At 37.0% G+C, this 27,106-nt stretch overlaps 4 protein-coding genes across 13 annotated transcripts; 3 read left to right on the top strand and 1 right to left on the bottom strand.

The window, feature by feature from the left end:
* Positions 1-2,788: 2,788 nt before the first annotated feature.
* Positions 2,789-5,095, top strand: LOC147569959 (uncharacterized). 4 transcript variants are annotated; one of them, XM_086656521.1, is made up of 5 exons: positions 2,789-3,186; positions 3,285-3,434; positions 3,556-3,613; positions 4,185-4,447; positions 4,547-5,095. In XM_086656521.1, the coding sequence occupies exons 1-5, from the start codon at positions 2,849-2,851 to the stop codon at positions 4,614-4,616; spliced, it is 879 nt and encodes a 292-aa protein (XP_086512647.1). In that variant the 5' UTR covers positions 2,789-2,848; the 3' UTR covers positions 4,617-5,095. The 4 variants fall into 4 exon arrangements, with proteins under 4 accessions (XP_086512647.1, XP_086512645.1, XP_086512648.1 ...); XM_086656519.1 differs by having other exon boundaries at positions 3,267-3,434; XM_086656522.1 differs by having other exon boundaries at positions 2,802-3,186; positions 3,381-3,434.
* A 757-nt stretch (positions 5,096-5,852) lies between these two features.
* On the top strand, positions 5,853-8,386 carry LOC147569958 (serine/threonine-protein kinase-like protein ACR4). 3 transcript variants are annotated; one of them, XM_086656517.1, is made up of 8 exons: positions 5,853-6,246; positions 6,355-6,551; positions 6,646-6,881; positions 7,008-7,134; positions 7,213-7,284; positions 7,367-7,553; positions 7,657-7,789; positions 7,887-8,386. In XM_086656517.1, the coding sequence occupies exons 2-8, from the start codon at positions 6,401-6,403 to the stop codon at positions 8,136-8,138; spliced, it is 1,158 nt and encodes a 385-aa protein (XP_086512643.1). In that variant the 5' UTR covers positions 5,853-6,246; positions 6,355-6,400; the 3' UTR covers positions 8,139-8,386. The 3 variants fall into 3 exon arrangements, with proteins under 3 accessions (XP_086512643.1, XP_086512644.1, XP_086512642.1); XM_086656518.1 differs by having other exon boundaries at positions 6,218-6,263; XM_086656516.1 differs by having other exon boundaries at positions 6,225-6,551.
* A 2,214-nt stretch (positions 8,387-10,600) lies between these two features.
* On the top strand, positions 10,601-19,607 carry ALY3 (DNA binding protein). 4 transcript variants are annotated; one of them, XM_086656509.1, is made up of 20 exons: positions 10,601-10,882; positions 11,848-11,962; positions 12,164-12,262; positions 12,539-12,601; positions 13,279-13,356; positions 13,445-13,637; positions 13,907-14,148; positions 14,245-14,569; positions 14,826-14,894; positions 15,478-15,764; positions 15,894-15,950; positions 16,143-16,454; positions 16,534-16,712; positions 16,879-17,161; positions 17,262-17,492; positions 17,618-17,779; positions 17,866-18,009; positions 18,089-18,304; positions 18,705-19,007; positions 19,226-19,607. In XM_086656509.1, exons 2-20 carry the CDS (start codon positions 11,858-11,860, stop codon positions 19,388-19,390), a joined length of 3,513 nt encoding a protein of 1,170 aa, XP_086512635.1. In that variant the 5' UTR covers positions 10,601-10,882; positions 11,848-11,857; the 3' UTR covers positions 19,391-19,607. The 4 variants fall into 4 exon arrangements, with proteins under 4 accessions (XP_086512635.1, XP_086512638.1, XP_086512637.1 ...); XM_086656512.1 differs by having other exon boundaries at positions 10,689-10,882; positions 17,866-17,976; XM_086656511.1 differs by having other exon boundaries at positions 10,743-10,882; positions 17,262-17,486.
* A 529-nt stretch (positions 19,608-20,136) lies between these two features.
* LOC147569956 (sucrose nonfermenting 4-like protein) lies at positions 20,137-26,667 on the bottom strand. 2 transcript variants are annotated; one of them, XM_086656515.1, is made up of 15 exons: positions 25,933-26,411; positions 25,344-25,667; positions 25,111-25,222; positions 24,838-24,925; positions 23,833-24,018; positions 23,439-23,573; positions 23,292-23,351; positions 22,805-22,894; positions 22,553-22,687; positions 22,028-22,172; positions 21,767-21,940; positions 21,336-21,399; positions 21,175-21,244; positions 20,916-21,033; positions 20,137-20,542 (listed from the first exon to the last, which is right to left on the bottom strand). In XM_086656515.1, exons 3-15 carry the CDS (start codon positions 25,218-25,220, stop codon positions 20,451-20,453), a joined length of 1,467 nt encoding a protein of 488 aa, XP_086512641.1. In that variant the 5' UTR covers positions 25,221-25,222; positions 25,344-25,667; positions 25,933-26,411; the 3' UTR covers positions 20,137-20,450. The 2 variants fall into 2 exon arrangements, with proteins under 2 accessions (XP_086512641.1, XP_086512640.1); XM_086656514.1 differs by having other exon boundaries at positions 25,111-25,667; positions 25,933-26,667.
* Positions 26,668-27,106: the final 439 nt, after the last annotated feature.

Raw genomic sequence — 27,106 nt, 5'->3', positions numbered from 1 at the left:
AGTGGACACTTCCTTCTTTAGACACTAACATAATAGTCCAAGTATCTGCAAACAGTCCCAAATATCAATGAAAGCGTACAAAATTGGCCCTTGGTGTTTGATATGGGCCAATTAAATGGAAGTGGCTCCTAACATGCACGTGTCAAGTCTCAAACCCTTTGATGCTATTGGTGATCAACTACAAGTACATGCGTGTATTAAACTCCAGAAAGAAAGAAAAGATGAAATCAATTATTCGAATCCCAATATTCGGATTAGGTCACAACCATTTTGTACCCTAAAGTGGATGGAGATTGTCAGATTGATAAGATCTTCGACTCCCATACAATCTTTTATTTACTCTACTCTTATAAAAGTCTCTCTTTCCTCAATATTCTCTGACTAGTGATATACTTATTTTAGGAGCTAATCAAGATTTTAGCAGAGATAACCTAATGACTTGTTTCAATTGAATGCACATTCTCATCCAAAAACAAAACTTCTCTGCACATAAGTTATCTCTTAAAAATTTGGGTGACCTAGTTGGAATGCGATCGGCTAACTCGTTGGGCCTAATATCATTTTAGTGAAAAAAAGAAACCACCAAATTGGTTGAAAACTTCAAGTTAATTCACAACATCATGCTCAAAAGCTTGTCTCTTAATGTTAGTTTAGCTTAAAATCATAAAAGAAAAAATACTGACAACATAAAAGAACAAAATATATCCTCCACTTCAGTGTAGTGGTCGAGCACCCTCTCTTAAATCTATGAAGACATGAATCAAATTTTGGTGGAACCAATCTACCTCGAGATATTATTCAAAACAAATTATGTACTTGGTATCAGATCTTCATCGTGCCGCCGCAGGAGCTATACAAAGTGTTTTAATATTATAAAACAGTATCAATGTTGATTTGGGAAATCTAGCCAAAATTTTGAAAGGGCTCAATTTCATACCACTTCTTTTTATTTCTTTGTGATATTCCACCAATATCACCAAAGTCTATAAATGCCTCCAAAAGGAATAACTAAAACTCAAACTCACTTCATCCAAACTTTCTCATGTTCTAACAACTACTATACTAAAAAATTTCTTTTCCAATTTCTCATCATATATCTACTTGATCAAATTGTATTTGTATCTGCATTTCCCTCCCGTTTTTGTTGCGAATAATGGAGAGAAATAGTTTTATCCCACCGTCCGATTTTGGTGTTGGAAGGTTAGCGTCACAAAATCCGATTGTAATTTTCAGCAAAAGTACGTGTTGCATGTGCCACGCTATCAAGACACTCTTCGTTCAACTAGGGATCAACCCAACAGTTTACGAGCTCGACAGAGATCCACGAGGAAAAGAAATGGAAAAGGTTCTTCTCCGATTAGGGTGTAACCCGGCTATACCTGCCGTTTTTATTGGTGGTCGCTTAATAGGTGGAGCTAGTGAAGTCATGACCCGTCATCTTAATGGGTCTCTATTAATTCGTTTTTAATCTAATGAGTCGATAAAACGAATATACTATGTTATAGTTAGTTCTGATATGATATGAGGAAATAACAAAATTTTTACGATCAAATGCATAGTCGTCAATGTATGAGATATAATAAAGAACATGATGATACAAGGAAGTAAAAGACCTTATCGTTCAACTTGATTCATAACATGAATATATCTATATCATAACCAGTTTTAATACCGTAAAATGAATATACCTGTATTATAACTAGTTTTGATAAGATACACGGAAATAACTAAGTTTTTGTAAGCATATGATTAATTCCATCTTGTATGAAGGAAAGACTTTTTTTTTTTTTTGTAGTTGTAATGAATTAAAATGACGTACAGACTTTGTCGATTGATATTTCCGATCCAAAGTGTCATTTCTTGATCAATGGTTTGGGAATTACAGTAGACCCGTGTATACACTTTCTCTCCTCTCATCTCTTTAGTTTCAACTTATATCTCTCTTCTCTTTCCCAACGACCGTAGAAGAACTCTTTTGGCGATGGCATTCTCTTAATTTGATGCAAAGGGGATAACCCACGTCAAAGACTTCAAAGATAACCTTTGTCGAGTCGAAGGCTTCCCTTGGAAGTTGGAACCCAGAATGAGGGTAAATCATGGAAGGTAAACGTGTTGGCAGAAACTTCAACTGTACTTATACACGATAACTAATTTAGCTTTTCGGTAACAATCTTTAAATAATACTTTACTGGTTAATTGAGAAAGGATCTTTAAACTAGGAGGTCATGCTGGTCATCTGAAATAACCCTTCACAATTCTATCTCAAAAGAAATCCTTTTAGCCCCATATCTCTCAAAGACCCAAGGGAGCTTTAAAATCACCCTTTAACCAATTGGAACTTTGAGACCAATGTTGTAAAGCAATTCCACACTGATGGTGAGACGGGGTGTTGTGCTCCTCTTAAGAGGTTAAGCACCTTTCACTAGTCAGGTTTTCTAAAACCGTGAGGGTCAGGTATGTCAAAACAGACAATATCACTAGCAGCCAAGACTTGCCCGCACCATCCTATAACACGTTATCAACATGATTCGTTCTACTGTGATGAGGTCCTAGGAAGGTGTGTTGTAAAGCAATCCCACATCAGTGGTGAGACGAAGTGTGGTACTCCTCTTAAGAGGTTAAGCACCCTCCCCTAATGACGCCTTTTAAAATCGTGAGGTCCATGTGTGTCAAAGCGAACGGTATCACTAGCCGCCCAAAAGGCTGGTCCTCGTTAGCCTACAACAACCAACCCATTTTCCCTTTTTTTCTACAAAAGGCGCCCCCTGAGTTCCTCACTGCCGACATCTTGGTCCCCCAATTTAGCTTGTGGGAACTTGGAATTTACCGCCTCTTTTTTATTGTGGAAATGAGAAGAACAACTTCATCAAAATCTAGGGTTTCAACACGAATTGCATTATCAATTCGAGATAAATCATGCCCAATTTGTCTCAGATTCATCTATGATCATCACAAACTAGCTGTTCTATCAGATTGTATGCACTCTTATTGCATCGATTGTATTAGAAAATGGAGTAAATTGAAACGAACTTGCCCTCTCTGTAAAACGGAGTTTCATTCATGGTTCTTCAAATTTAGATTTTCAACTGGTAATTTCGAAGAAGAAAGATTACCAAAGCTTACTGAAGCTCAAAATAATCATACCGGAGTTTATAGAAGTGATCGTGTTCATGTTCCAGTTCAAAGGTGAGACCTTTTTAACTTTCTAGGGTTTTTTTTTTCAATCAAACAATTCAAAGTCTAATTCGAATATGCACTTAAATAAGGGTTTTGAATAGAATCAGAAACAACGCTCGTAATAGTAGTAGTAGTAGGCGATCGAGACCATTGCCTTTACGTCGATCATTTGGAGATGCAAGATTTGATTCGTATGATGACAGGCGGAGATATCAGGTGGAAGTTATTGAACGAAGTGTTCATCAGTGGCGAGCTAGGTATACCAGTTCTTCTTTTTCAAATTTGATTAATTGGGGGTTTTACAATTATTTTGTGATATTTTTTACAATTTGATCTTCATTGGTTTCATTGATTTGATTCAAATTTCTATATTTGTAGTATTTATGACCAAAGGTTGCAGGCAATTCCTCTTCCTCCTACGAGTACGCGGGAGCAGGTAACCCTAATTTTTCCATTTTACTACACTCTTCAAGTACATTAGAAGTAGGAAATTGTGCTATTTTTTTTCTCAATTGTCCGAATCTGAATCGTCTGACTCAAATGGACCCAAATAGAGCCCAAATCAGTAATGCAGACACTCGAGTCACAAATTGGACAAAAGACAAACATTCTGAAATTTGACTCGAGTCACATTTCAGAATTCAGATCTGACTTAGAAAAACACAAACGCTACCTACTTATATCAGCTCAAAGTTTAGCACTTCTTCGAGATTTAAGATTTAAATTGTTTTCATCTGTTTTTGTTGATTGAGTTTTGATCATGGAATCTCAATTATTTAAATCTCTTGAAATGTAGTTTGATGCACTGTGTTTTCTTCGTATTTATACATTGTGGAAACCGCTTGCAACGTCATTATTGAGATTGTTTTCTTTATATATAGAAGTACAAGTTTGGCGAAAAATGGAAGTGTTTTTTTACTTACAAGTATTTGTGTTTCCGGAGAACCTAAAGCTTCGTTACTTCCAGATGTGAACCTTCGTCATATTTTTGTTTTTTCTTGGTGCAGATAAAATTAGGAAACAATGATATCAAGGAAAGAAAACAACGACTACTAGAACCATGGATTCGAAGGGAACTTCAAGCTATTCTAGGGGATTCAGATCCATCAGTCATTGTTCATCTAGCTATGTCTCTCTATATTTCAAGCCTTGAACAAAAGATCAAAAACCCTTCTGAGAGACTTGCATCTGCAGAAGAAGAAGATATGCTTCTTCAGCCATTGAGACCATTCCTGCACGACCGAACCAAGATGTTCTGGCATGAACTCAGGTACCATATTTTTTGTTTCATCAGTCCCACTTTCATGATCGTCGACTTGAACATGATTTATTTACATTCTGCTTGATTTTTGTAATGAATCGGTTGCAGGTGCTATGATCAAAGTTCATTGCGAATGGAAGTTTACGACACTGTTGTTGAATATAGAACATCGGATTAACTAAAATAATGAAGATATAATATTAAGGACAGGTGAAGAAGAGAAGAAACCGACCAGGAGCCTGCCACTCTTTCGGACGAATACTGGAAAGTATAGATATTGAGGGGTAGGGAAGGTTGATGATTCCGTTGGCTACTATCCAACAAGAGATGGATAGCGGAAACAGAAACGAGCTTAGGGGCCTCCTACCTTTGCGCATCAAAACCTCTACTGGATATATTGATCAAGGAATGTGTTCTTGCCCAAATTTTGTAATAGATTTTGGGCAATGTTGATCTTTGGTATATTTCTTTCGACCTGAAGACTGATAAATTCTTCAATAACGGACTTCGGATTGTTCGTTATCCTCTTTAAGTAATGAGAGTTAACTTTGAGAACATGGAAGTTACGAATTTAACTGAGGAAGAATTGGTGTTTTGCACTTTGTAAAGATGCAGGTTTTTTATGTTTTTATTAAAGCATTGATACTCTCTTCATAATTACTTTTCCAATTTCAATATATTAATCTTGTCTTTCTTCAAGAAAATGATGTCATGGAGCATCGAAAAGCTTCTACAACTCGGAGTTGTCCAACCGAGCATAATAAAATGACGACCCAACCTTGCTATATCTGTGGTGGGTCAACCAAGGTTGATCCGTACACTGTCCGTGCTGATGCCGTGTGCGCAGGCTGTGACCCTTGCATAAAGAGACAGGCCATAATGGGCCAGCGCTCTAACCTGCAATGGGTGGTCATCGCTACGGCAAGAGACGAACCATATGGGCTAGTCGGTCTAACCTTGCAACGGGTGGTTACGACATGCCCCTTGGGAAACTCTATCCAAGAGAAAGCAACCAAACAAACATAATGTTGGTTTGAATTTCAGAGTGAAAGAAAATACAAGTAATAGTTTAGGAAAGACATCAAAGCAACAGACAATGAATATATCCAAACAAAGTCCTCCCATTTTGGGAAAAACCACATTTTCCAAGGATGAAAAATAGCTGACCTAGTTTTTTCTGATTTCTCTGCAACAACAACATGACAACTTTTCCCTCAACCAATCTCCTTTAGCTTTCAACCCTCTACAACAAAACTACAGACAGACTTCCAAAAAACCAAAAAGAGGGAGAAAAGAAAAAGAAAAAGATTGTTAACTCAATAGAATTTGCTACTCAATTTAACCCCCTCATAAACAGATAAAAGAGCAGTGACAACTTTAATACCCATTTTGTCACAACAGATGAACTGGATTTATTCAGTAAAAGCAAGAAATTATAACCAATAGAGTATCTGTTGAGTTCTGTCATTTTGGCTGTCAAGACCCCCCCATAAAAGGATATACAGACAGAGAAAGAGAGAGAGACTATTCAGAAAGAAAGAAAAAATGAGAACCCACATCTTTCTTTTAAGATCTAATGACAGAGAAGGGCACCAGGGAAAATAATTTTGTTGGGAGGAAAATGTTTTCAGAGACAGATTGGTACTTTTTATATTGATTAGCCTCAATTATAATGTTTCAAATTGGCAAGAAAACATAATCCAAATTACAGTTGGTAACAACTAACACAACTCACATGGGTTTGGGACTATTTGTATGGATAAAGAGAATCTCTATAGAAAGAGAGAAGAAAAAGAGTGTATCATAAGGTTAGAAGACTCTTCTTGTATGTGTGAATATTGAAACCTAAAGACTAGTTTATCTTGAGAGTTTCAGTTCTTGATTCTTTAACAAGTTTTTTTTTTTTTTAAGCATAGGTTCAATGTGTAAGTTGGCTAAAAAAGACATAGAGTTTGTAAGGAGATGGGCGGGTCGTTCGCCTCCATAGTTGGAGGTGCTTCTGGTGGAGTTCTACTCGTGATGATAGCCACTGGATTAATCTGGTTTTATTTACGTCGTAAGATGTTTTCGAATAAGAACTTGGAAACAGCTTCTTCAGACCCATCTACTCAAGGTAAAGTCTATTAATTTAAAACCCATGAGATTTCGAGCTGAAATTTGTACTAGAAGGTGATTTTTTCTCTGTTTTTGTTACTCGAAATTCACAGTTGAGTGGAACATGGGAGACGGATCAACTTCAGTTGCAGGTAACAGAATATCAGGAGTGCCGAGAGCAAGGCAATTCACATTAGAAGAGTTAGAGCAAGCAACAAATCAATTCAATGAAAGCAATCTTATAGGAAGCGGAAGTTTCGGTTTGGTTTATAAAGGTTTACTTCGAGATGGGACTTTCGTAGCGCTTAAGAGGCGTTTAGGTAGTCCTCGACAAGAGTTCGTCCAAGAGGTAAGTGTTTCCTACTATGTAGCTATGATTCTTTATTTAGTTTCGAGAATAATCCAATTTCGGTGTTAGCTAAATGTGTTCAGAATGAATTACGATTTCATATGACACTTTCACGTGGCGAAACAGGTGTGTTACTTATCGGAGATTCAGCATCGGAACATAGTTTCTCTTCTCGGTTATTGTCAAGAAAATGGAAATCAAATGTTAGTGTTTGAATATTTACTGAATAAAAGTGTATGTGGTCATTTATACGGTAAGTGATTAACATTCATATTAGTTGAAAAAATAAAGTATCAAAAGATAAATATTGCAGCTTATTATTTCTTGACAGATAACGGACAAGATCCGACAACAAAACTCGAGTTCAAGCAAAGACTTTCGATTGCTCTGGGAGCAGCTAAAGGTAAAATCGTGTACAAATTACTCAATATGGGATCGACCTTAAGACAAGAAGAGGTGAACTCATGGAAGTATATTACTTGCAGGTTTATGCCATTTGCATTCTATGATACCACCTGCCGTACACAAAAACTTCAAAACGGCTAACGTTTTAGTCGATGAAAATTTCATTCCTAAAGTTTCAGATGCGGGGATTCTTAGACTACTCGAAAGAATTGAAGATGCCGGCCCTTCATCAAGAACTACCTCTGACAATGTTTTCCGAGACCCAGAGTATATTCGATCTTCTACTCTTTGCTTAATGCTCGTACGACTACAGAATAAGTTAGAAACATCTTTCATGTTCGTTAACTAATAGCGTAAGTACTTGTTTTAGGGTGGGAGGATCGAAAGTTATCTCTGAAGCCAACGACATCTATAGCTTTGGTGTATTTCTATTGGAGCTATTGAGTGGACAGGATATTTCAAGGATTAGCTTACTGGAACCTGGCAAGAAATTAACACAATGGGTACTAGTAAAAAAATGCAAACAATGGTGCTTTTCGTATTATGAATCAAGCTACCTAGTCAAACTCTAATTTTTCATATACTTTTGTCTCTGTGAAGGTTGAATCAAGATTGCGGTCGAACGAACTTGTAGATAGTCGGTTAACCAGCAGCTTCACCTATGAGGGAATGAAAGATCTGATTAGACTGACACTTGAATGTCTAAATATAACTGGAAAAGGAAGACTGAAGATGGACATAGTGGTTTCAGCACTAGACAGGATTCGTGAGAAGGAGATGGCTCAGACAACAGCCATGGGTGCAAGCTCTGCTATATTTACTCCTGGGAGTGAATTGTTTACTTCACTCTGAACGATCGTTCGTTTACTCAAAGGATGGTATAAGACTAATGTGGTATAAATCCCAATGGTTGGGATAAGCTTCAAAGGTGATGATCAAAGTAGGATTCATGGAGAAAGGAAAAACTTTTTGGTTTTGATTAATTTAGGGTCAGTTGTGTTCATTCCACAACTTAGAAGCTAGATTTAGTTTCCTTTCTCTTTCAAGAATGAAAACTCTAACTACAAAAAAACAATAATGGAAGTAAACATTCGTACAAACACAACAGATTTACGTGGTTCATTTAGGGAGACATACTGTACAGTAAACAATGGCGCGATGATTTCACTACGGACTACAGATATTTCTCAAGGGTTTTAGTAGTTGTAGCTCACTGAAACCCCAACACTCCTCTAACTCTCACACTCAAAATTATAAATAGTATGTCACCTTTTACATTTATAATAACCCATTATAAGATTAGAACTTAGCAAATTTTGGGAAACAGTTTTTCGAATCACAAAACGGATTAAACATCGAGTCATATCACAAATAGTCGTAGAACAAAATACAGATGGATCATAGAGGCCACAAGGAAAAGGTAAAGGGGACAAATAAAAGTTCAGAAAAAGTAAAGAAACAAGAAGTTGGTCCAGTTAAGGAAGTTTTCCTAGAGCAAATTACTTAAACAAGAGGAACTATATATATTATTATCGACCAATCATATCAACTTATAAGCTCAAATTATGAACACTCAGTGAGGAAATTGAACCTTTATTTAGGGAAACAAGAAAAATTTCCAAAGTACATCTACTCCCCAACGCGGAAGTTCCAGGTCCGATCCCATACAAGTGCAAACCGAGGAGTATTGAATTTGAGTGTAAATAAAATAGTTTATGTGGGCTTTAAGGCAATTTAATTCCGTCGGTTTTAGGCCACTTAATTTCGTTGGGCTTTAGGCCAGTAGTAATTCGACAGTTATCGTGCTTATCACATCGTATCAATGTATTAATGCCTTTGTAATGACATTTGTAATCAATATTCAAATCAAAAAATAATTAGACTTGTAAAAAAAGTTAGTTTGGTAACGTAAAAGTTTTCGACTTCACTTAAGTTAAAATTTGACTTTTCTTCAACATATGCACAGAATTATATTTTACCAAAAAATTTCTTTGTTTATTTCCGCTCCACCACCACAACTAAACTTCCACCACGTTTGTACCACCTCCACCACCATACACCTCCACCACTACCGTACCTCCTCCATTACCGTACCTCCACCACTATTCTACCTCCACCACCACCATACCTTTACCACCATCGTACCTTTACCACCACATCTCAACCACCACCACACCTCAACCACCACCACTGTATCTCAACCACCACCACAACCATTTGTATCTCAACCACCACCATCATCACCATCATTATACATTCATACCTCCACCTTATCTCCGCCACCACCATCATTATACATTCACACCTCCACCTTATCTCCGCCACCACCATCATACCTCCACCAACACCATCATACCTCCACCAACACCATCGTATCCCTACCACCACCATCATACCTCCACGGCTCCACCGCCATCACCACACCTCAATCATCAACCACCACCGCTTTCATCATCATACCTCAAAGGCTCCACCACCACCACCACCACCACTGCCACCACAACTACCACCAATATCCCCACGACCAGTCCACTACCACCTATATCATCACCACCTCTTCTAAAAGAATAATCATGAAAATCATAAAATTTTTTAATTGAAATCAAGTATCTTTACGAGAAAAAGAAAATTACATTACCAAACTAACATTTTGACTGTTTTACTTATAACTGACATTTTTCTCATAATATACTTATGATAATTTTTTACTTTTTTGAAGCAAAAGAACTTCTACTACAAGCAAAAGTACTTATACTTTTGGTTGCCAAACGACACCTTCTTCCTTATTTCTTCTAATCTCCAGCCACCATCTCCGACCATCACCAACCATCACCGACCACCACTACCTTCGACCATCACCATCATTTTTCTGACCTCCTTCCTACCTCTCTCTCTCCCCCTCGCTCTCTCTATTTGTTTCGACGAAGAAAAATATCCTTTCACGAAAACTCCTGGTTTGAGGGACTCCCTCAAATACGCGTAGAACAAAAAGAGAGGGGGGGAGAAAAGAAAGAGGAGAAGGAAGGAGGAGGACGAATAAATGGTGGTGGAAAGAGATCTAGGAGGAAGAAATGGCGGCAGTCGGTTTCGAGAATAAAAAAAATAAAAAGTCGCCGACAATAGCAATTTGCCGGCGTTTATCGACGTGGAAAAAAAGGGAAGTGGAGGGCTTGGGAGAACAAAGAGGAAAACAAAAACCTTTGGCCAAAATTTTGTTAATTGGGAGACCAAATTTAAACTTGATCAAATCATTAGGGCCAAAAGAGTAAGTTGGTCATGCTTTGGGTTCAAATAGAGTTTTTTTTTTGAATTGCAGTTGAAATAGAAATTTACCCATTAAATAGACACATTTTGAGGAATCAATGGTCAGAATTTTTATTACAAAGACACGTGTATTAAGATGGAAGCAGAATCACAAGGGGGGCGTATTTTGACTTCGAAGGTTATTTTCTAGCAATATAAAAGAACTCAATTTCTCCTCTTTAGCCTCATTTATTCAATTTTCTCAAATTTTCGCGGTAATACCCTTCGAAGCCAACTCTTATCCCTCTCTCTCTCTCTCTAAAACGATCGAACATTCAACAACTCTCTAATCGGTAAGTCCATCTTAACCTACTTTGATCTGTGAATTAGGGTTTCGATTTTCATCATATTTGCTATCGATTTCACTACTCTTTGTTTGATTTTTCAGATCTCCGTTACGATGTTTAACACTCTAAAACCCTCATAATTCTTTCTTCAGATTTAAATTTTACCTCGAGTTTTCTCAAAAATTGAATTAATTTCTCTCTGATGTTTGATTTTTCTTGTCATGGTTAGGATTTGATTTCATTTTCTGCATATTGGGGTTTGAATTTGAATAAACGAAGAATCTTTTGTTTTCTCTCAAAAATAATAATCTGAAAGGCTTATTCTTATTCTGTTTTTGGGGGGATTATTGGGTTGTTTGAGGTTCAAAAGGTTATGAAATTCTTATTTCCTATTTGTTCTTTTTCTTTTTCATTTGGTCTGTGGTGTTTTTTTTGTTATAGATTTCAAAATCAGATAATCTTATCTGATTTTGAATCTTGATCCGGATTTAAGTTTAAAATTTTCATTTTATTTCTTCTTTTTAGTTGATGGGTTCGATGATGGTGATAAATTTGCTTGTATTTGTTTGATGCTTAGTTTAGATCATCTGATTTGTTAAATTACACTAGTTATTCAGTTTTTTGAGGTTTCAAATTTCAGCCCATAGGATTTGAATCAGATTTTGTAGAGTTTGGAGGTCTGGGTTGCTGTGATCTAGGATAGTTTTGCTTGCTCCATCTTGATGACTGAAGATTTCAAGTTTTATATACTTAATTAGAAGAAAGATTGAATTTTTTTTTAAATTTTGCTCAAGAACTTAAGTTTTCAGAGATTTCTGCTTTTAAAGTTACTAGGTATTATATTAATGAAGGAAGATCTTTGAGGAAAGTTATGGAATGTTTATGATCTTTGAGGAAACTAATTAACTAAAAACTAAGGAACATGATTTTCTAATTTCTTTAACTACAATTTTTCCTCTTTGTGGTTTCAGATAGTTCTACATGTCATCAACAAGAAAATCTAGAAGTGTGAATAAGCGGTTTCTCAAAGTTAATGAGGAGTCTCCTGATAAAGATGGAGGCACTGGCAACAAAAGTAGGAATCGGGTGAGTTTAGTTTCCGTCTAGAAAATTTAATCACCAGATGCTTCTTGGTCGGCTAAATTTGTATTTTGTACCTTATACCCTCAAGGTTCCAAAAAAAGGATAAGCAAGAGAAAGTTGACTTGTTAAATGGTTTTGATTTATGTGGATCAGATAACATATTTACTATTGTTTATTGTTTACGGGTGGTCGTTGAATGTGCAGAAGAGAAAGTTGTCTGACATGTTAGGGTCTCAATGGAGCAAGGAAGAGCTTGAGCGCTTCTACGAAGCGTACAGGAAATATGGTAAAGACTGGAAAAAGGTTTGTGTACCGACACTTTTTCTTCTTCTTGTGTGCTCGGTAGGTGCATTAGATTTCTGTACAACTAGTAACATTTGTATATGAGGACTTCTGCTAGTCAGTTATAGTCGCTAAATTGTTACTAGAATCATTGGAAAGCTTTCTCTGATGTGATTCCTGTGTCTATTGTCTTGCTAATAATTTTGTTTATTCCATAAGGTACACCATATGCATTGTTTAATTAATACATTGTTCCTGCTTTTATTGTACTGATTTTTTGTTCCTTTGAACTTCTAGGTAGCTGGTGTTGTCCGTCACAGAACTACAGAGATGGTTGAGGCCCTTTACAATATGAACAGGGTAAGTATGATCCTTTACCATTAGCTTAAATAAGAAAACAGGATCCCTTAAATGATTGTATTGAGTTCTAATTATCGGATTTCATCGGTTTCTAGTATCATCACATGACCGTGATTGCCTTATGTTATGTTTGTATTTCGTAGATAGTGTTTTTCTTGTTTATTGCTAAATCAGCTAGTATTTTGAGGCCATTACAGAAGTTATTATTTGTGTATTTACTTTTGTCTCTCTACTTTATCTTGAACTCTTTTTTTTTTTAAGTGTGCCCTTCTCATTTGGTTTGTTAAGACAACTTCATTGTTGTGTCAATTTTTTTCTTTCTGTTAGGATCTTTTTGTTGGTGTTGAGAATTACTGATGCAATTTTCGTGTGGGCTGTGCATTGTGTGATCTTTGTTTACTTCTAATTTTGTTTCACTATTGTTATCTTTGTGATGTTACCCATCGAATTCTACGTTTTCAATAGAATTTTAAAACTTTGAACAAATGAGGTATATACATAGCTTAACCACAAAGAATTTCAGGTAGTAATCTAACTCTTTTTCTTGTTAGGGTTTATAGCAGGATGATGAGTAAATGTTCTTACTAGCTACTGGGCTACTGCTTTGTGTAGGCAGCGGTTTTCCTTATCTGGTTTCTGAGTAATAAAATACTACATTTGTGCTTTCCATCTTTCAGGCATACTTATCTCTTCCGGAGGGTACAGCGTCTGTGGTTGGTTTAATTGCCATGATGACTGACCACTACAATATACTTGTAAGATAGATTTAGCTATTAAAATTGTCTTCAATTCACTTTTAGTTATCGTACTGTTGATCTGAACTCGATGTATTGTAAATGGTAGGAAGGGACTGAGAGTGATCATGAAAGCAATGACGCACCAGGAGTTTCCCGGAAGCCACAAAAGCGTGCTCGAGGAAAGGGTCAAGTTAACAGTTCAAGAGGAATGCATACGATTGTTCCAGATTTGTTGAATTTTCCATCATTATCACCAAACCATGGGTGCTCATCACTATTAAAGAAGAAACGCTCTGGTGGTAAATTCTCATACTTTTTGTTATCGCTTGATGAGGCCTTGGACTATTTATTTTTGTTTTCAAAAATTATTTTTAAATTCCTGTTTGCTCATTTTTTATTAAAATCGAAACAAATTTTGGAAAATTAACTAGGATATCATTTGTATCATCTTACTATTCATTGTGTTGACTTTATTGAAGCCATATAGTTCTCATTAGCATATTTCAGCTAATAACTATAAAGTGAAGAAGCTTAACCTACATGAAAACTTCTTCATGATCTTGCGTAGGTAGTCGACCTCGTGCTGTGGGTAAAAGGACACCTCGATTTCCCGTTTATACGTATGATAAACATGACATGCAACAATTTGTTTCGCCCAATAAACGAGATTCAAAATCAGATTTAGATGCTCATGATGATGAAGTTGCGCATGGAGCAGTTTTAGTATTGGCAGAGGCTTTACAAAGAGGAGGCTCTCCGCAATCTCGTGTTCCCAAAAGAAGCGCAGAGCTCAGAAACAATGACAGGAGGGTAATATTTTAAGCGCTGTTCCTTATTCCCCATTCCAAAACTTGTGATCCTAAATGCTGAATAAATATTTATTGTGTTGTCCTTGCAACTTAGCAGACTGGGTCAGAGATGGAAGGTAGTTTAGAGAGTAGGGAAGCTGAAAATGGAGATTTCGCCAGAGATTCAAGTTATATGATGGACACTGAAGGTTTCGGTACTGTGGAAGTTAAAAAGAAGGGGAAGAAGTTTTACGGCAAGAAACCCAAAATCCAAGATGTTGAGAACAACCATGTTGATGATGTTAGGGAAGCCTGTAGTGCCACTGAAGGCCTAAATCTGAGTTCTGCCAGAGAAAAAGTTGAAGATGAGGTTATGGATTCAAAATTTGGCCGGTCCTCCCCCCGTGGACCAAGGAAGAGAAGCAGGCAACTTTTATTTGAAGGTACGTTTGTTATCAGGTCTCGACAATGTCGACATGGTATTGCTAGTTTAGTTATTGTTATTTAAGAATTTCTCCTCCATTATCCTGTAAGTAATTATTATTCATCACTCATTACCAATATTCATCAATTGACTTTTCCTTTTGTTCTGATAACATGTAATAACGATTTAATTGAATGGAGTAAAACTTCTCACAACCTCAAAGACTTACGTTGTCATTCTGATCTTTTGTCATTTTATTATTCTCTTATCTGCAGATGAAAGCGCTGCTTTAGATGCCCTGTATACTTTGGCAGATGTATCTCTAAGATCTACAGTTGATTCTGGTAAGGAAGTTTTGTTATTATTTCAGATTTGCTTTTAGAATAAAAAATTGCAATCTTTAATAGCTCGAGCTACAAACATGGTCTAGTTCTGTTTATCTTATCTCACTTTTCCTTTCTGATTGAAGTATGCATGTTAGACATTTAAGCAGTTGAACACAACAACAAAACTTAGGGAGTAAGTTATCACAATTCACCCCACTTGCTTACGAACTCCTTTGGAAAAAGAACGAGTGGGGGAGGTAAATATTATCAGGAATGATTACAAGATATGGTATTTACCTTAAATTGAAGATCACCCAGTGGGTTGTGCCCCTTTATACGTGTAAATGAGACGAGAATCAACTCAACAGATAATTTAGCCAGGCTAGTAGTAATAGCTGCTACGTTTTTATTTGAACTGGGCGGTAACAATGCCCTGATTTTCGACTGCAGCGAGTGGGAATACGTTTTGAGTGTGATCTTTCCTCTTGTAGGGATTATGGTTTAGTTGTATGTTAACTTCAGATTCCACGTATTTTTGGAAGTTGTAATACTAGTTCTAGTGGCCATTTCTTTAATCCATATTTGCTCTTCTTTTGTTTAGAGTCATCGGTGCAGTTCAAGGACAGGGAGGGAAAGAGAACTTTTGATGTCGCTGACAAATCTAGTGTACCTGAAACTTCACCTGCGAGTTTTCAAAGGAACAAGCCTAAAATGTCGGGTGTTAAAGAGCAGGCACAATATTCTCTGACTGGACTCGACATGCCTGCTCTTAAAAACCCTAAACTAGGAAAAAGTCTTGACTTTACTTCCCAATCTGAAGCTAGGAAAGTACCTTCTCAGACTATTACAAAAGTTCGAAAACAGAAGCAGAAACCTTTAGCATCAAAAGTAAGAAATTAATGGTAGAAAATTTATCCTTAGTTTTCTTTAATTATTGTTTCCTCATAAGATCATGATACTTCATTGCTTTGAGCAAGTAGTTCATTATGATCTCTAATTTTTGTTTACCTATTGCAGAGTCCAAGAAAGGAAGAACATGCCGAGTCTGTTCCCCGGGAACCTCTGAAGACTGAGGTATCTGGAGTTAATAATGTTCTCTTGGAATTTGATTTATCATTCTAGACTTAATTAGGAATATCATGTTCAATGAAATTTCATGATATAAACAATTAAAAGTCCAAAAATTGGTAATGGTTATGCCACCTTTGTTCTTTTCCTTTATTTATCTATGTTAAATCTGTAACTCCTTTTCAATTCTTCTTTTAGGTCTTTGCAGAAGATGGGAAGAAATCGATGGTTAAAGCTAGACGAGTTGGTTCAGTTGCTTCGCTTCCTAAACAAGGAAGATCATTGAGACCTCCTGAACTGTCATCTTCAAGTACCGATACACTAAGACCAGGGGCTGATGTGGCTTCATCAGCTGTACAAATTCCCTTGATTAACCAGGTCAATTTGCCAACTAAACTTAGAAGTAGACGTAAGATGGATCTACCTAAAGCATTAGTCCACAGGGAATCAAATTCTCCCGAGAATATTAGTAAAACTTCTTCTCTTCATGACAAGACACTTGATGTTAAGGTAAGTCTGGCACATCATCTTGAATTGCAGGAGCTTAATCTTATGAAAATTAACTATATTCGCTTATCTCTATTTATAGGAAAAGCTTTCTCGTTGCCTATCATCTCAAATGTTTCGGAGATGGTGTGCTTATGAGTGGTTCTATAGTGCTATTGACTACCCATGGTTTGCTAAAAAGGAATTTGTTGAGTACTTAAATCATGTGGGTTTGGGCCATGTTCCAAGGTTAACTCGCGTTGAGTGGGGAGTGATAAGGAGGTATACATTATTTTTAAACATCTAATTTTAAGTTGTCTGCCTCTAAAAGTGAAACAAGTGTATCGCGGTGCATCTAATTCTCCAATCATATAAAGTTGCAGTTTTTAAGCGTTCGTTCTCATTTATATGTTCATATTCCTGATTTCGCACTTGCGTACTGATGCAGTTCACTTGGCAAACCACGGAGGTTATCTGAACAATTCCTACGTGAAGAAAAAGAGAAACTCGAGCAATATCGTGAATCAGTTAGAACACATTATACTGAATTACGTGCAGGTACTAGGGAAGGACTTCCAACAGATCTGGCCCGACCTTTATCAGTCGGACAACGTGTTATTGCGTGCCATCCCAGGACAAGGGAATTTCATGATGGAAGCGTATTAACAGTTGATCGTAACAGGTGCAGGATTCAGTTTGACCGGCCTGAATTAGGGGTCGAATTTGTGATGGTAACTTGATCTTGAACTTCTTGACCTGCTCTTTCGTGCATCATATGTTCATAGCATTTAATTGGGTGGCGTTCTGGATTTTATGGTCTTTCTCTCACAGGATATTGACTGCATGCCTCAAAATCCATCGGATAATATGCCTGAAGCCTTGAGAATACAAAATATCACTTCAAATAGATCATGTGAGAATGTTAATGATCCCGAATCGCAGACGCAAGATTTGAAAGCTGGACGACTCATAACTCTAGCCGAGAATCCGGACACTGCAAATAACGCATCCCAGATTTCATTGCCCGTTTATCCTTTGAACACTTCGTTAAAGCAGGTAAAGGTAAGTAGTGTCCATCATTTCTTAGATGCACGTGATTTCTATCTTATTGATGTAATCTCATTACTTCGGACGATGTGTAGTGAATATGTGAAGTGTTTATTAAATGTCTGGAATCTTTTGAATAGGGCGATACTAGCAATGCTGTTTCACAAGCTAGAGCTGCAGGAAATGAGAATTTTAATTCACAAAAAGCGCCATATACTCAACCATGTACTCTTGCACAGATACAAGCAAGGGAAGATGACATACGAGCTCTTTCGGATTTGACTCGTGCTTTGGAAAAAAAGGTATTATATTGTATGACTACTTGAATTTTTTTTGTTTATTCTTCATTGACTAAAACCTGTATATGCTTAACTAATTACGTTTCTAGGAAGCTTTGGTTCTAGAGTTGAAGCACATGAATGATGAAGTATATGAAAATCAAAAGGATGGAGATAACTCTCTTAAGGATTATGACCCTTTTAAAAAGCAATACGCCACGGTACTCATCCAGCTCAAGGAAGCCAATGACCAGGCATGTGGCTTCCCTGTTGTTAATCTTCCCATTACTCTTTTCACTAGGTAACATGTGTATTAACTGTCGTGGATTTCAGGTTTCCTCTGCTTTGTTATATTTGAGGCAACGGAATACTTACCAGGGAAATTCACCACCACCTTGGTCGAAACCTAGGGGCAGTTCAGTTGCTCCCGTTGGGCCGAACTCTATTGACCAATCACTTTTTCACCTACAAGAATTGGGGTCACATGTAGATCAAATCCTTGAAGGCTCAAGATTGAAATCACATACAATGGTAGATGCAGCCGTGCAGGTAACAACTTACCTTGTTCTTCATCTGTCATTGTCATTGATCAAATCCCGTACTAGTTGATTCAAATGTCAAAAAACTGGCGCTTAGTTTGGATTACAATTTTTCCACTGTTCACTATGCTTGTTAAAGATAAATTTTTTATCATATTTGGTTAGACCTTGTCATGGGTTGGAGAATAGATGGTTGAACTGACACTTCACATTTTCACATCATACCGTGGATCTTGTTCATTCATAAACTGTTCAAAATGAAATTGACAGGTTCTCCAAACATAGTTTCTTTGGCTGGGATTACTGTGATTCTTCTTACGAGTTTTAAGTGGACGATCTTTAATGCTATCCAGATGAATATATTCCTCATTTATTGTTTCAACTTTCAACTATTTGAACTTTGTTATCAGGCACTATCTACTTTGAAGGAAGGAGAAGATGCTTTTGTGAGGATCGGTGAGGCTATAGATTCTGCAATGAATTGTCAAAATGGAACTGATTCTGTCATAACAACTGTGAGACCGTTTCCATCTTCAGACCAAGTTAATGGCAATTTGCCCTATCAAGAAGCTGCAAATTACTACACATCCGAACTAACAAAGGCAGTGAGAGCAAATGGCACGAAGCATACAAATACTACCTCTGACAAAACCGAAATCCAAGTCCCAAAAGAACTGATTTCCTCATGTATTGCTACTTTTATCATGATTCAGGTAAACTTATTCTTCCCTTAAGTTCATAAACCGAGATTAGTCATGCTTTATCAACTTTGTACTTGACCGCCACTTTACCCTTTCTCTTGATCCCACCTAAAATCAATTTTCATTTCATGCAGATTCGAGTTTACACTATTTTAATGTTATATAGCATTTTTTTCGGATAATAATAACTAGTATGTAACTTTGGGTGTTTATTTTCTTGAAATATACAGACGTGTACAGAAAGACAGTATCCACCGGCAGAGGTAGCTCAGATTCTAGACTCGGCTGTTACGAGTTTGCAACCTTGCTCCTCTCAAAACCTTCCTATTTACAGAGAGATACAGATGTGCATGGGTCTACTCAAGAACCAAATTTTGGCGCTTATACCAACATGAAGATTTTTGTTTGACCTAATTCAGGCGGATCTTATCTGTTGTTCTGTAAATACCCAATACTACCAGTAAGTCAACTGAATCCTATTTTTGGTTCTTAATGTTTTCATCACTTCTCATCTTTGTCATTTGTTTTTACCTTGTTGTTTATCCTAAGCCCATTGTTTGGCAGGGATGTGAGAAAACGTGTATTACCGATAATTAATAACATATTCCAAAATTACCATCTGCATTTACTTTTTAGGTTTTCGATATTCAAATTTATTTCAGTTCCCCCTCGTGGTTGAGAGAACGTGCTGCAGTCTTTATTTCAGCATGTTATGGTGAATAAAAGACATTAAGATTGAAATCATTTATGGCCTGCTTTTTCTTCTTGAGATTGTACCAAACACATCATGAATTCTTCTCACTCATGTTTGCGGTTCTAGTGGTTCGTGTTGTCTCCGCATGAGACAGACAAGAGCTGTGGTGGGTTGGCAGATGGCCGTTCAGTAACCAAGGCGTGTACATATAACTATATAAGAGCTGGTGGGCTGGCAGATGGCCGGTCACTGACTGACGTCGAAAGTGTAGCCATTGAAGGATCAAAAACAATGTTGTGCTCATTTGCACGCGTGACCCAGCCCTACTTTCATGTTACTATATGCCAGGGAATTATTCATATAAACCATCTCAACAAATCAAAATGATTGTATTTAGGGTTATAATAGCTTAGGGAAAAGGTCAGAGAAGACTGAAGAGTAAAAGTAAAAAAGAACAAAAAATTGAATAATCTCTCAATTTACAGACCTCCTCATTTCTTTGACCCTTTCTGATCTTAAAGAGAGTAGTAGGATCTTGAAGTTTGAGGTTCATCATCCAATCAATAACTCAAAAAAAACAACATATGAGATCATTCAATAACCATAAAATGCAGAGTGAGATATGTGAAAGTGGAACAGAACGGGCATCGGGCGGGGCAGACGATCTTAGTGCACCCAAAACTCTGTGGGGTTGTTGGATTCCTCCACGGGCTACCACGGAAGCCTTGTTCCAACAAATTGTTATCTAAAATTTTTCCAAGCTACCCGAGCAAGAACCTGACGACATCTGTTAAAGAAACAATTCCTTCAACGCGTTTACTTCCAGCCTCTACAATGACGAGACGCCTCACCCCTACAAATGGAAAATAGAAGGGAATTTGTTAATTTCAAGTAGAATTCACTCTTAAAACAATATTTTAACGAAATATGGTTCCGTAACGGCCATGAATACTATCAATGTGGCAAAAAAACGATCTTTATAATTGTTTTTCATAAAAATAATGTATTCCAAAGAATGTTGGAGAAGGGAAAAATATTGGGCTTCATAACGAGGATCCGCTTCATAAGTTCAGTTATTACTTTTCTAACGGTTAGACACTTTTCTTCAGTTATATGCTTATAAAGAAAATGGGTATAAGCTTACCTGGATTAGGTTATTACTTTTGTAACGGTTAAGACACTTTTCTTCAGTTATATGCTAATAAAGAAAACAGGTAAAAGCTTACCTGGATTAGCTAACCGTTCCATCACTTTGAGCAGCGAATCTGTGCGCAAACACATGTGACATCTCTGTCCATCAAAGAAGGCAGCAGGAGGATTTGCATCTTGCCCCAATTGCAACGCCTGCAAAAGAGAAAACTAAGATTGAGTTTCCGAAAATGATGGTAAACTCAAGAAAGTATAAATTTTTATATCGATATCGTCACAAGAATTCTAAAGATAAAGGTCAATATTATAGTGGGGTGAGTTTTGTATTGTGATTACCCTTTGAATACTCATTTCATCCAGACGTATCTGAGCATAAACTCTGTCTTTAGCTAAAGCTGTGATATCGCTGTCAAACAGAGCAAGAAAATAACACCCATCATTCAACATGGGAAGTAATAGATGACTGGTTTCAAAAATGTTGGAAAGAAGAAAGATACCTCCGCGAGTATATATCCAGTAATGAGTCATTATCATCCACAATTGGTATTGAACTAACTTGAGCTGTGAAAAACAAAGTAAATTGTTATGTTGCACAAAACGCAAATTTGTTAGAGAAATTCCGCTTAGTGGTCGATAATAGGTACTAGTAGAATGGCACAAGCTAGTCAACATATGTTAACTTTAGACAAAAAGAAGCTGACTTCATCACTTCTATTAGCAGTATTATGCTAAACAAATCAACTTCAGTGCCCATAGTTGTTCAAAAATCTCACATCACTGGTTACAGTAAGAACGATAATTAGGAATTTGAAGGATAGATTTGATTTTACAAAAATGTTAGGATCAAATTATGTTCGTAAAATATCATATTTCAACTCTGATAAATTTAACAAGTTAAGCCTGTAGTACATGGAAACATGAAATATACCTTGAAGTAACAAAGATAAAGCAGAACTAAGGGATGCATTTGGTCTCAACATTGCTAATGGTCGTCCATTTGGTTCCCCTATTTGCGGAAGCCATGTACCCAAAGGAATTGAACAAATTGGTTGTTGCAGAATGGGCAAGAGATTAGGAGAATGTCTAAAATGCCTGCAAATACCTGAAATTTACAAGTGGATTTTCCAGTCAGAAACTGTGCTCCTAAATCTTAATTCTTATATTACTAGATAAAGAAGAGAAAACTCACACTGCAATATTCCTGACAGAGAAGCAAGATGTAGCAGCTGTTGAAAAGAACCATCCTGTGTCGAAGAATGGATAATTGGTATTGTAGTCACCTTGCTTCGCAAAAGCTTTAAAGCAACCTCTTTTAGAGAATCATATGGTCCAGCCTACAGATAATAGCCACTAGGTAAAAAAGAAAAACTTCCAAAGCATACACCTTTGGAAAGGTTTAATTCAGTCCTTGACTATTACAAAGTTAAATCTGCATATGCATACATGAGACACCTGCTATGTGCTCGCCCCTTGTCAGAGTTAGAACCTATTATCCTAATTATAGGCATTGTATTTCTTGGCATATTATTTCTAATAATAAGATTATTTCGAGAAAATTACATGCTCTATAAAAAAAACAAGCTTAGTATTGAGTTCCTCTTATTTGAGTATTAGTTTCTTAGTTACGCTCAAATACTAAGGTATTGACAACGTAATTTTGGTTACTGTAGTTGCATGAGATGAGTAGTTGAGAGGCCTCATACGAAACACATACATGGATTAACTGCATTGGTGTAGTTCTTCCACGTCCATCAATTTGCATGCTAGGATGCAATTTTGCCTCTTTCCAAGCAGATATGGTGTGTGTTTCGAGCTCTTCCTCTGTCAGATTTGAGCCATGAGTTCCTAGCTGCAATTAGAAGGGTTAGAGAGCGTTCAGTCAGTTCTGTTCTTAGCTGATGAAAGAATATAACTTCAATCAATAGACATGTTTAACATATGCTATTAGTAACTCTTTGCCACTTGCCTCTCTCAAAATTAAGATGAAGTCTGTCGCACTAAGGACTCCAACGAACTGGCCCTTGCAGAAGTCCCACAGAGGAGCCACTGCAATTCCCTGAAAAAAGTGTGGTTCAGATGTATCCATGTAATCTAAGAACTTGAAATTATACTGATTTAATATTTTATTCTATCTTTGCTAAATAAATAATTGAAGAAACCTGCGTCCCGAGTAATAATATTGAAGCCATGCTTACTTCAAGAACATAAAAAATTCTCCAAATCATCTTGCAAGCATTTCTTATGTATATTAAATAATATTTTAGGTGAAATATGATAAGTATAGTGTGTCACCGTCATCATTCATTCATTTGTTTTGTAGTCCTCTTTGTTTCAAAGTTTCTTTATGTATGTGGCAAGGCAATCCCAGAGACAGCAATTACTATTTAACGTCCAAAATATGAATTTAGCAGAATTTGTAGTCTTACCATTTCAAAAGAATTTACGAAAAATACCTGTTCATAGAGAATATGAAATGCTTGCTTCACAGGTAAATTGACATCCAGTGCGAGAACCTGCAGTAAGTATATAGGAGTAAGAATTTGGACTTGCCTATGGAAGTGATTAAATTTGAAAGGACGATGAGGGTCAAGTATCCAAACCTTGCCTGACTCAGGAAGCAACTCATAAGCGGTATGTGTAGACAAGAATACCGAAATTCGGTGATGAGAGACGTTTAAATCATCTTCTGAAATCCTTGGCACAGTCTCCAGCAGAGTACCAGAAGACACACTTACCTGTTTCAGAACCAGAAATGAGTATTCGGCGTCCATCCTATACCTCACTAAACATAGACTTCATAGATGAATACCATATAACGAACAAATGAACAATGTTAAGCTATAGACTTAAGTCGTTAACTACTTTTTCCATTTTTGTACATCAAATGTTAATCATAGAAATGTTAAGGAGTCCTCGTACAGGAAGTATCACGCAATCAAGAGTAGTAAAGAAATGGAGCAACAAAATCGTGTTTAGAATCGAAGCGAGACTTACCACACGCTGAAACGCAACATTATCAACTTCCATGTTCGATCTAGATCCAGGTGTCTGTGGACTCAAAATTGCAGGAACTGGATCAGGTCCCCTGGCTAACAAGACAGTGTTAACAACACCGTAGGTTCCGGTAACAAAAGGTTGAGATTCATCATACTTCCAATCTCCATCGACGTAAAATTTGTACTGCATTAAAAGTTGCAAGTAGATCAGCGGCATATTCCTCTACATATGCATATTATATAATTATTATATATGTATACAGTGGCAGACCCATGTATAGACCAGCCTGGGCCATGGCCTATTCAGGAAATGACCATGGCCCCAGGCTGGAATTTAGAGATTAGTAAGAAGGGATGGAAACTTATTCAGGAAACGAGCTTGGCCCAGCTGGTTTAGAATCTAGTTTGCGCGTGCGAGGTACCAAGTTCAAAACTTCCCTCGCGCATAAACCAGCCTTTTTATTTTAACTTTCGCAACTGAGCTTCCAAATAAGTTTAAGAAACCTCAACATGGTACATGACATTACCTGTTGTTGAGTTGGTCATAATTTAGTTTTTTTTTTAATTGGTCATACTTTAGTTGAGCACACATGAGGTTAGTAGTTCAAATCACATCCTCAGCTTCCTATGTTTTTGAATTTTGAATTTTTCTTTTCTTTTTGATCCAAACAAGACTATAACACTAGCTGTTTTGTTTCCGTTTTTCTCAATTTAGCCAAGAGAATTACTAATGATACGATTTTCTATGTTCCAAACAAGACTCTCAATACACCCAAAATAACTATGAACCTTAAAAACTAGTCCTTTTCAAACAACTAGCTCCATGAATCCAACTTTCATTTCCTAAAGTTTTAACTTTAGGTTGGCCGTGTCTGATAAAAAGTCTTGGTTCCGCCCCTGAATATATATACATATCCATACATGTACAGATTGTAGTATTCGTAGTGGGTTTCTAATCTACTGCAAACAAAGCTCAACAGAAGATAAAATCTCAGATATTAACCTGATGATATCCGGGTGTTAAGCTGCAAATTGCCTGAAATACCGTTGGGCAACCCTCTACCGGGGACATTGGCAAATGCTCCGACCACCTATAAAGCACCCATATAGCATACCCATCTTAGAATATGAAAATGGCTACTAATAACTGAACAAAAGGAACTCCAGTTATGAAGGGAACTAATCGATAGATTCAAACAAGTCTTAAGTTTAAACCAAGAATATAAAACCCTCATTCCGAGTAAGTAACAAGTTAAAGCGATTATTGATGTCTCACCTTGTGAAAGAACCAGTAAGAAAAACCCTTCTACCTCCATAAGGCCAAACAAAGCGTGTCGGAACAAGAACTGGACCTGCAACTCCACTAGTTTCTGGCGCAGAATCCATACCTGAAGAGAACATTTTCTCCAATACTTTCACTAAATCCTTAAAACCCAAACTTTGATTAATCCTTCTTTCTTCTATTTATACATCGAACAATCACTCCGCTCAAATTATGAAAATAGTCACCTCTTCCATCAAATTGTTAAATCAAGGAAAACAATTCTGGTCAACTGCATTAATTCCTTCATAATCTCATGAACAACGGCAGTAAGCTTTCCGCTTCCTCCGAAAGGGATCCTCCACATAGCAGTAGAGGACCCCTCAGTAGTTACACATTGCCAACCAGAAGATCAAAACCACCATTCACAAACCCTAATCTCTTAGAGTCTTAAACAACTTCAAATAGACCTAATTATCCTGAAAATGTCAAGCCCTTAGAAACCCAAACTCCAGTTTTCTCAACAATTGTATTTATATCACCTTCATCTCAACCCATTTTAGCTCAAACTCCTGCAAATCCAATAAATCCAAGAGAAAGAAACAAAACAAGTTAAAATAACTCAAAATAATTAATAACCCAGTTTGATTTAAACGATGATAACTCTCAAACAATCAAAATAATCTCTCAACCCCAATAAATGAAATCAAATTTAAACCACTAAAGAAAAATAAGATCTTGATTAACTGCAAACCCAAAAAAAATGAACCCTAATCCTAGATAGGGAGAGGGAGAGAGATGGGTAGATTAGAGAGAGGGAAGGGAAAGAGATCTTACCGGATATTGAACATCTTCGGATCTAGCAAGAGCTTAGACAGCAAAAATATTTCAACCCAAAAGAGAATAAACAGAAGGGGGAAGTCGGAACTGAAATCGAATCGAAATTGAAGAAAAAGGAGAAAAAATGGGTAAAGGGGAAACTAGATGAAAATAATCCCAAGTAAAAAAATGATTGAGAGAGAGAGAGAGAGAGGGGGAGAAAGAGACAGCGGCCGGCCAAGGTTTAAGCCCTATTATCCACATTGGTGTACCCAATAGTGGATAGATAGGTCAAGTGATTCAACCCAATTGGTTCACACTATGTTCTCTTGTGAAAATATGTATATTACACCATGAGCCTCCATTGAACGTGAAGCCGCACAAGACAGGGTATCTGGCTCAGAAACACCCGTTTTGAGATTAGAAACTTTTACCTACCAGTAGAACCCCTACTGGATTTTGAGCAACAACAGGAAAGAGATTAGACTTGTTCGTTTGTTTGAATAAATACCTAAGATAGAGGGATATTAAGAAAAAAATTGTGATGCAAGGCATCCTGATGGTCCCCGGCCTACTACATGTTTGAAAAACAAGTAAACTCCCAAGAGGGAAAAATAGAGGATGGGATGCTTGGGATGCTTCTAAGCCGATGCATACGGTCTCGCTTTCTCCTTCTCGTTGATTGACGTAGTACATGCATGGACCTGTGGTGCGCGCTTGCTTCATGGCAGGTTCATTCTAATGAAGGGGTACCTAATTTGGAAGTGCCAACTAACAGTGTAAATTTATAAAATTCATTATTGTTACAAGAAATTAATATAGAATGGATCTACAAAATCTCACGATCGCACGAGAAATTAGTTGAAGTATAAGTTATAGTTCGAAGATAGTCATTTCCCAAGGGGTGAGTCGGTGAGATAGTCATTCTAGGTAACGGCAGGAAACAATTTTGAAGGATCTAAGCACAATTTCAAAGACTTTCTTACCATTAGTAACAATTTCAAAGACTTTTTGTCCCTTTTATTTTTACCCATTTCCTCCTTCCACCCCTCAAAAGAACCCCTATTATGCATTAGACAAAGTGGGGCCATGTTTTGTTACGTACTTTTTGTTGTTATGGGATAATCCAATCAACTTAACACACCCAAAAATAGAATATAGCACTTTTTATGGAAGTGGGACCTGCGCTTTT

This window comes from Eschscholzia californica, unplaced genomic scaffold (assembly GCF_041429995.1).
Source record: "Eschscholzia californica isolate CP2 unplaced genomic scaffold, dmEscCali1.0.p SCAF_1, whole genome shotgun sequence".
Lineage (NCBI taxonomy): Eukaryota > Viridiplantae > Streptophyta > Magnoliopsida > Ranunculales > Papaveraceae > Eschscholzia > Eschscholzia californica.
Note: the sequence above shows the minus strand (reverse complement) of the source record. Positions and strands in the feature narration are given on the sequence as shown.

What these genes read in the sequence shown, in the direction of transcription:
- LOC147569958 (XM_086656517.1), top strand. Translation starts at nt 6,401, where the DNA reads ATGGGCGGGTCGTTCGCCTCCATAGTTGGAGGTGCTTCTGGTGGAGTT. An exon ending in TGTATGTGGTCATTTATACG is followed by an intron (nt 7,135 to 7,212) that starts GTAAGTGATTAA and finishes ATTTCTTGACAG; the next exon opens with ATAACGGACAAGATCCGACA. An exon ending in TGCTCTGGGAGCAGCTAAAG is followed by an intron (nt 7,285 to 7,366) that starts GTAAAATCGTGT and finishes TATTACTTGCAG; the next exon opens with GTTTATGCCATTTGCATTCT.
- LOC147569959 (XM_086656519.1), top strand. Translation starts at nt 2,849, where the DNA reads ATGAGAAGAACAACTTCATCAAAATCTAGGGTTTCAACACGAATTGCA. An exon ending in GTTCATCAGTGGCGAGCTAG is followed by an intron (nt 3,435 to 3,555) that starts GTATACCAGTTC and finishes CTATATTTGTAG; the next exon opens with TATTTATGACCAAAGGTTGC. An exon ending in CTACGAGTACGCGGGAGCAG is followed by an intron (nt 3,614 to 4,184) that starts GTAACCCTAATT and finishes TTCTTGGTGCAG; the next exon opens with ATAAAATTAGGAAACAATGA.
- ALY3 (XM_086656509.1), top strand. Translation starts at nt 11,858, where the DNA reads ATGTCATCAACAAGAAAATCTAGAAGTGTGAATAAGCGGTTTCTCAAA. An exon ending in AGAAACCTTTAGCATCAAAA is followed by an intron (nt 15,765 to 15,893) that starts GTAAGAAATTAA and finishes TACCTATTGCAG; the next exon opens with AGTCCAAGAAAGGAAGAACA. An exon ending in TCAAGGAAGCCAATGACCAG is followed by an intron (nt 18,010 to 18,088) that starts GCATGTGGCTTC and finishes CGTGGATTTCAG; the next exon opens with GTTTCCTCTGCTTTGTTATA.
- LOC147569956 (XM_086656514.1), bottom strand. Translation starts at nt 25,235, where the DNA reads ATGTTCTCTTCAGGTATGGATTCTGCGCCAGAAACTAGTGGAGTTGCA. An exon ending in TGCTTCCTGAGTCAGGCAAG is followed by an intron (nt 23,352 to 23,438) that starts GTTTGGATACTT and finishes TACTTACTGCAG; the next exon opens with GTTCTCGCACTGGATGTCAA. An exon ending in GGAACGGTTAGCTAATCCAG is followed by an intron (nt 20,543 to 20,915) that starts GTAAGCTTTTAC and finishes TTCCATTTGTAG; the next exon opens with GGGTGAGGCGTCTCGTCATT.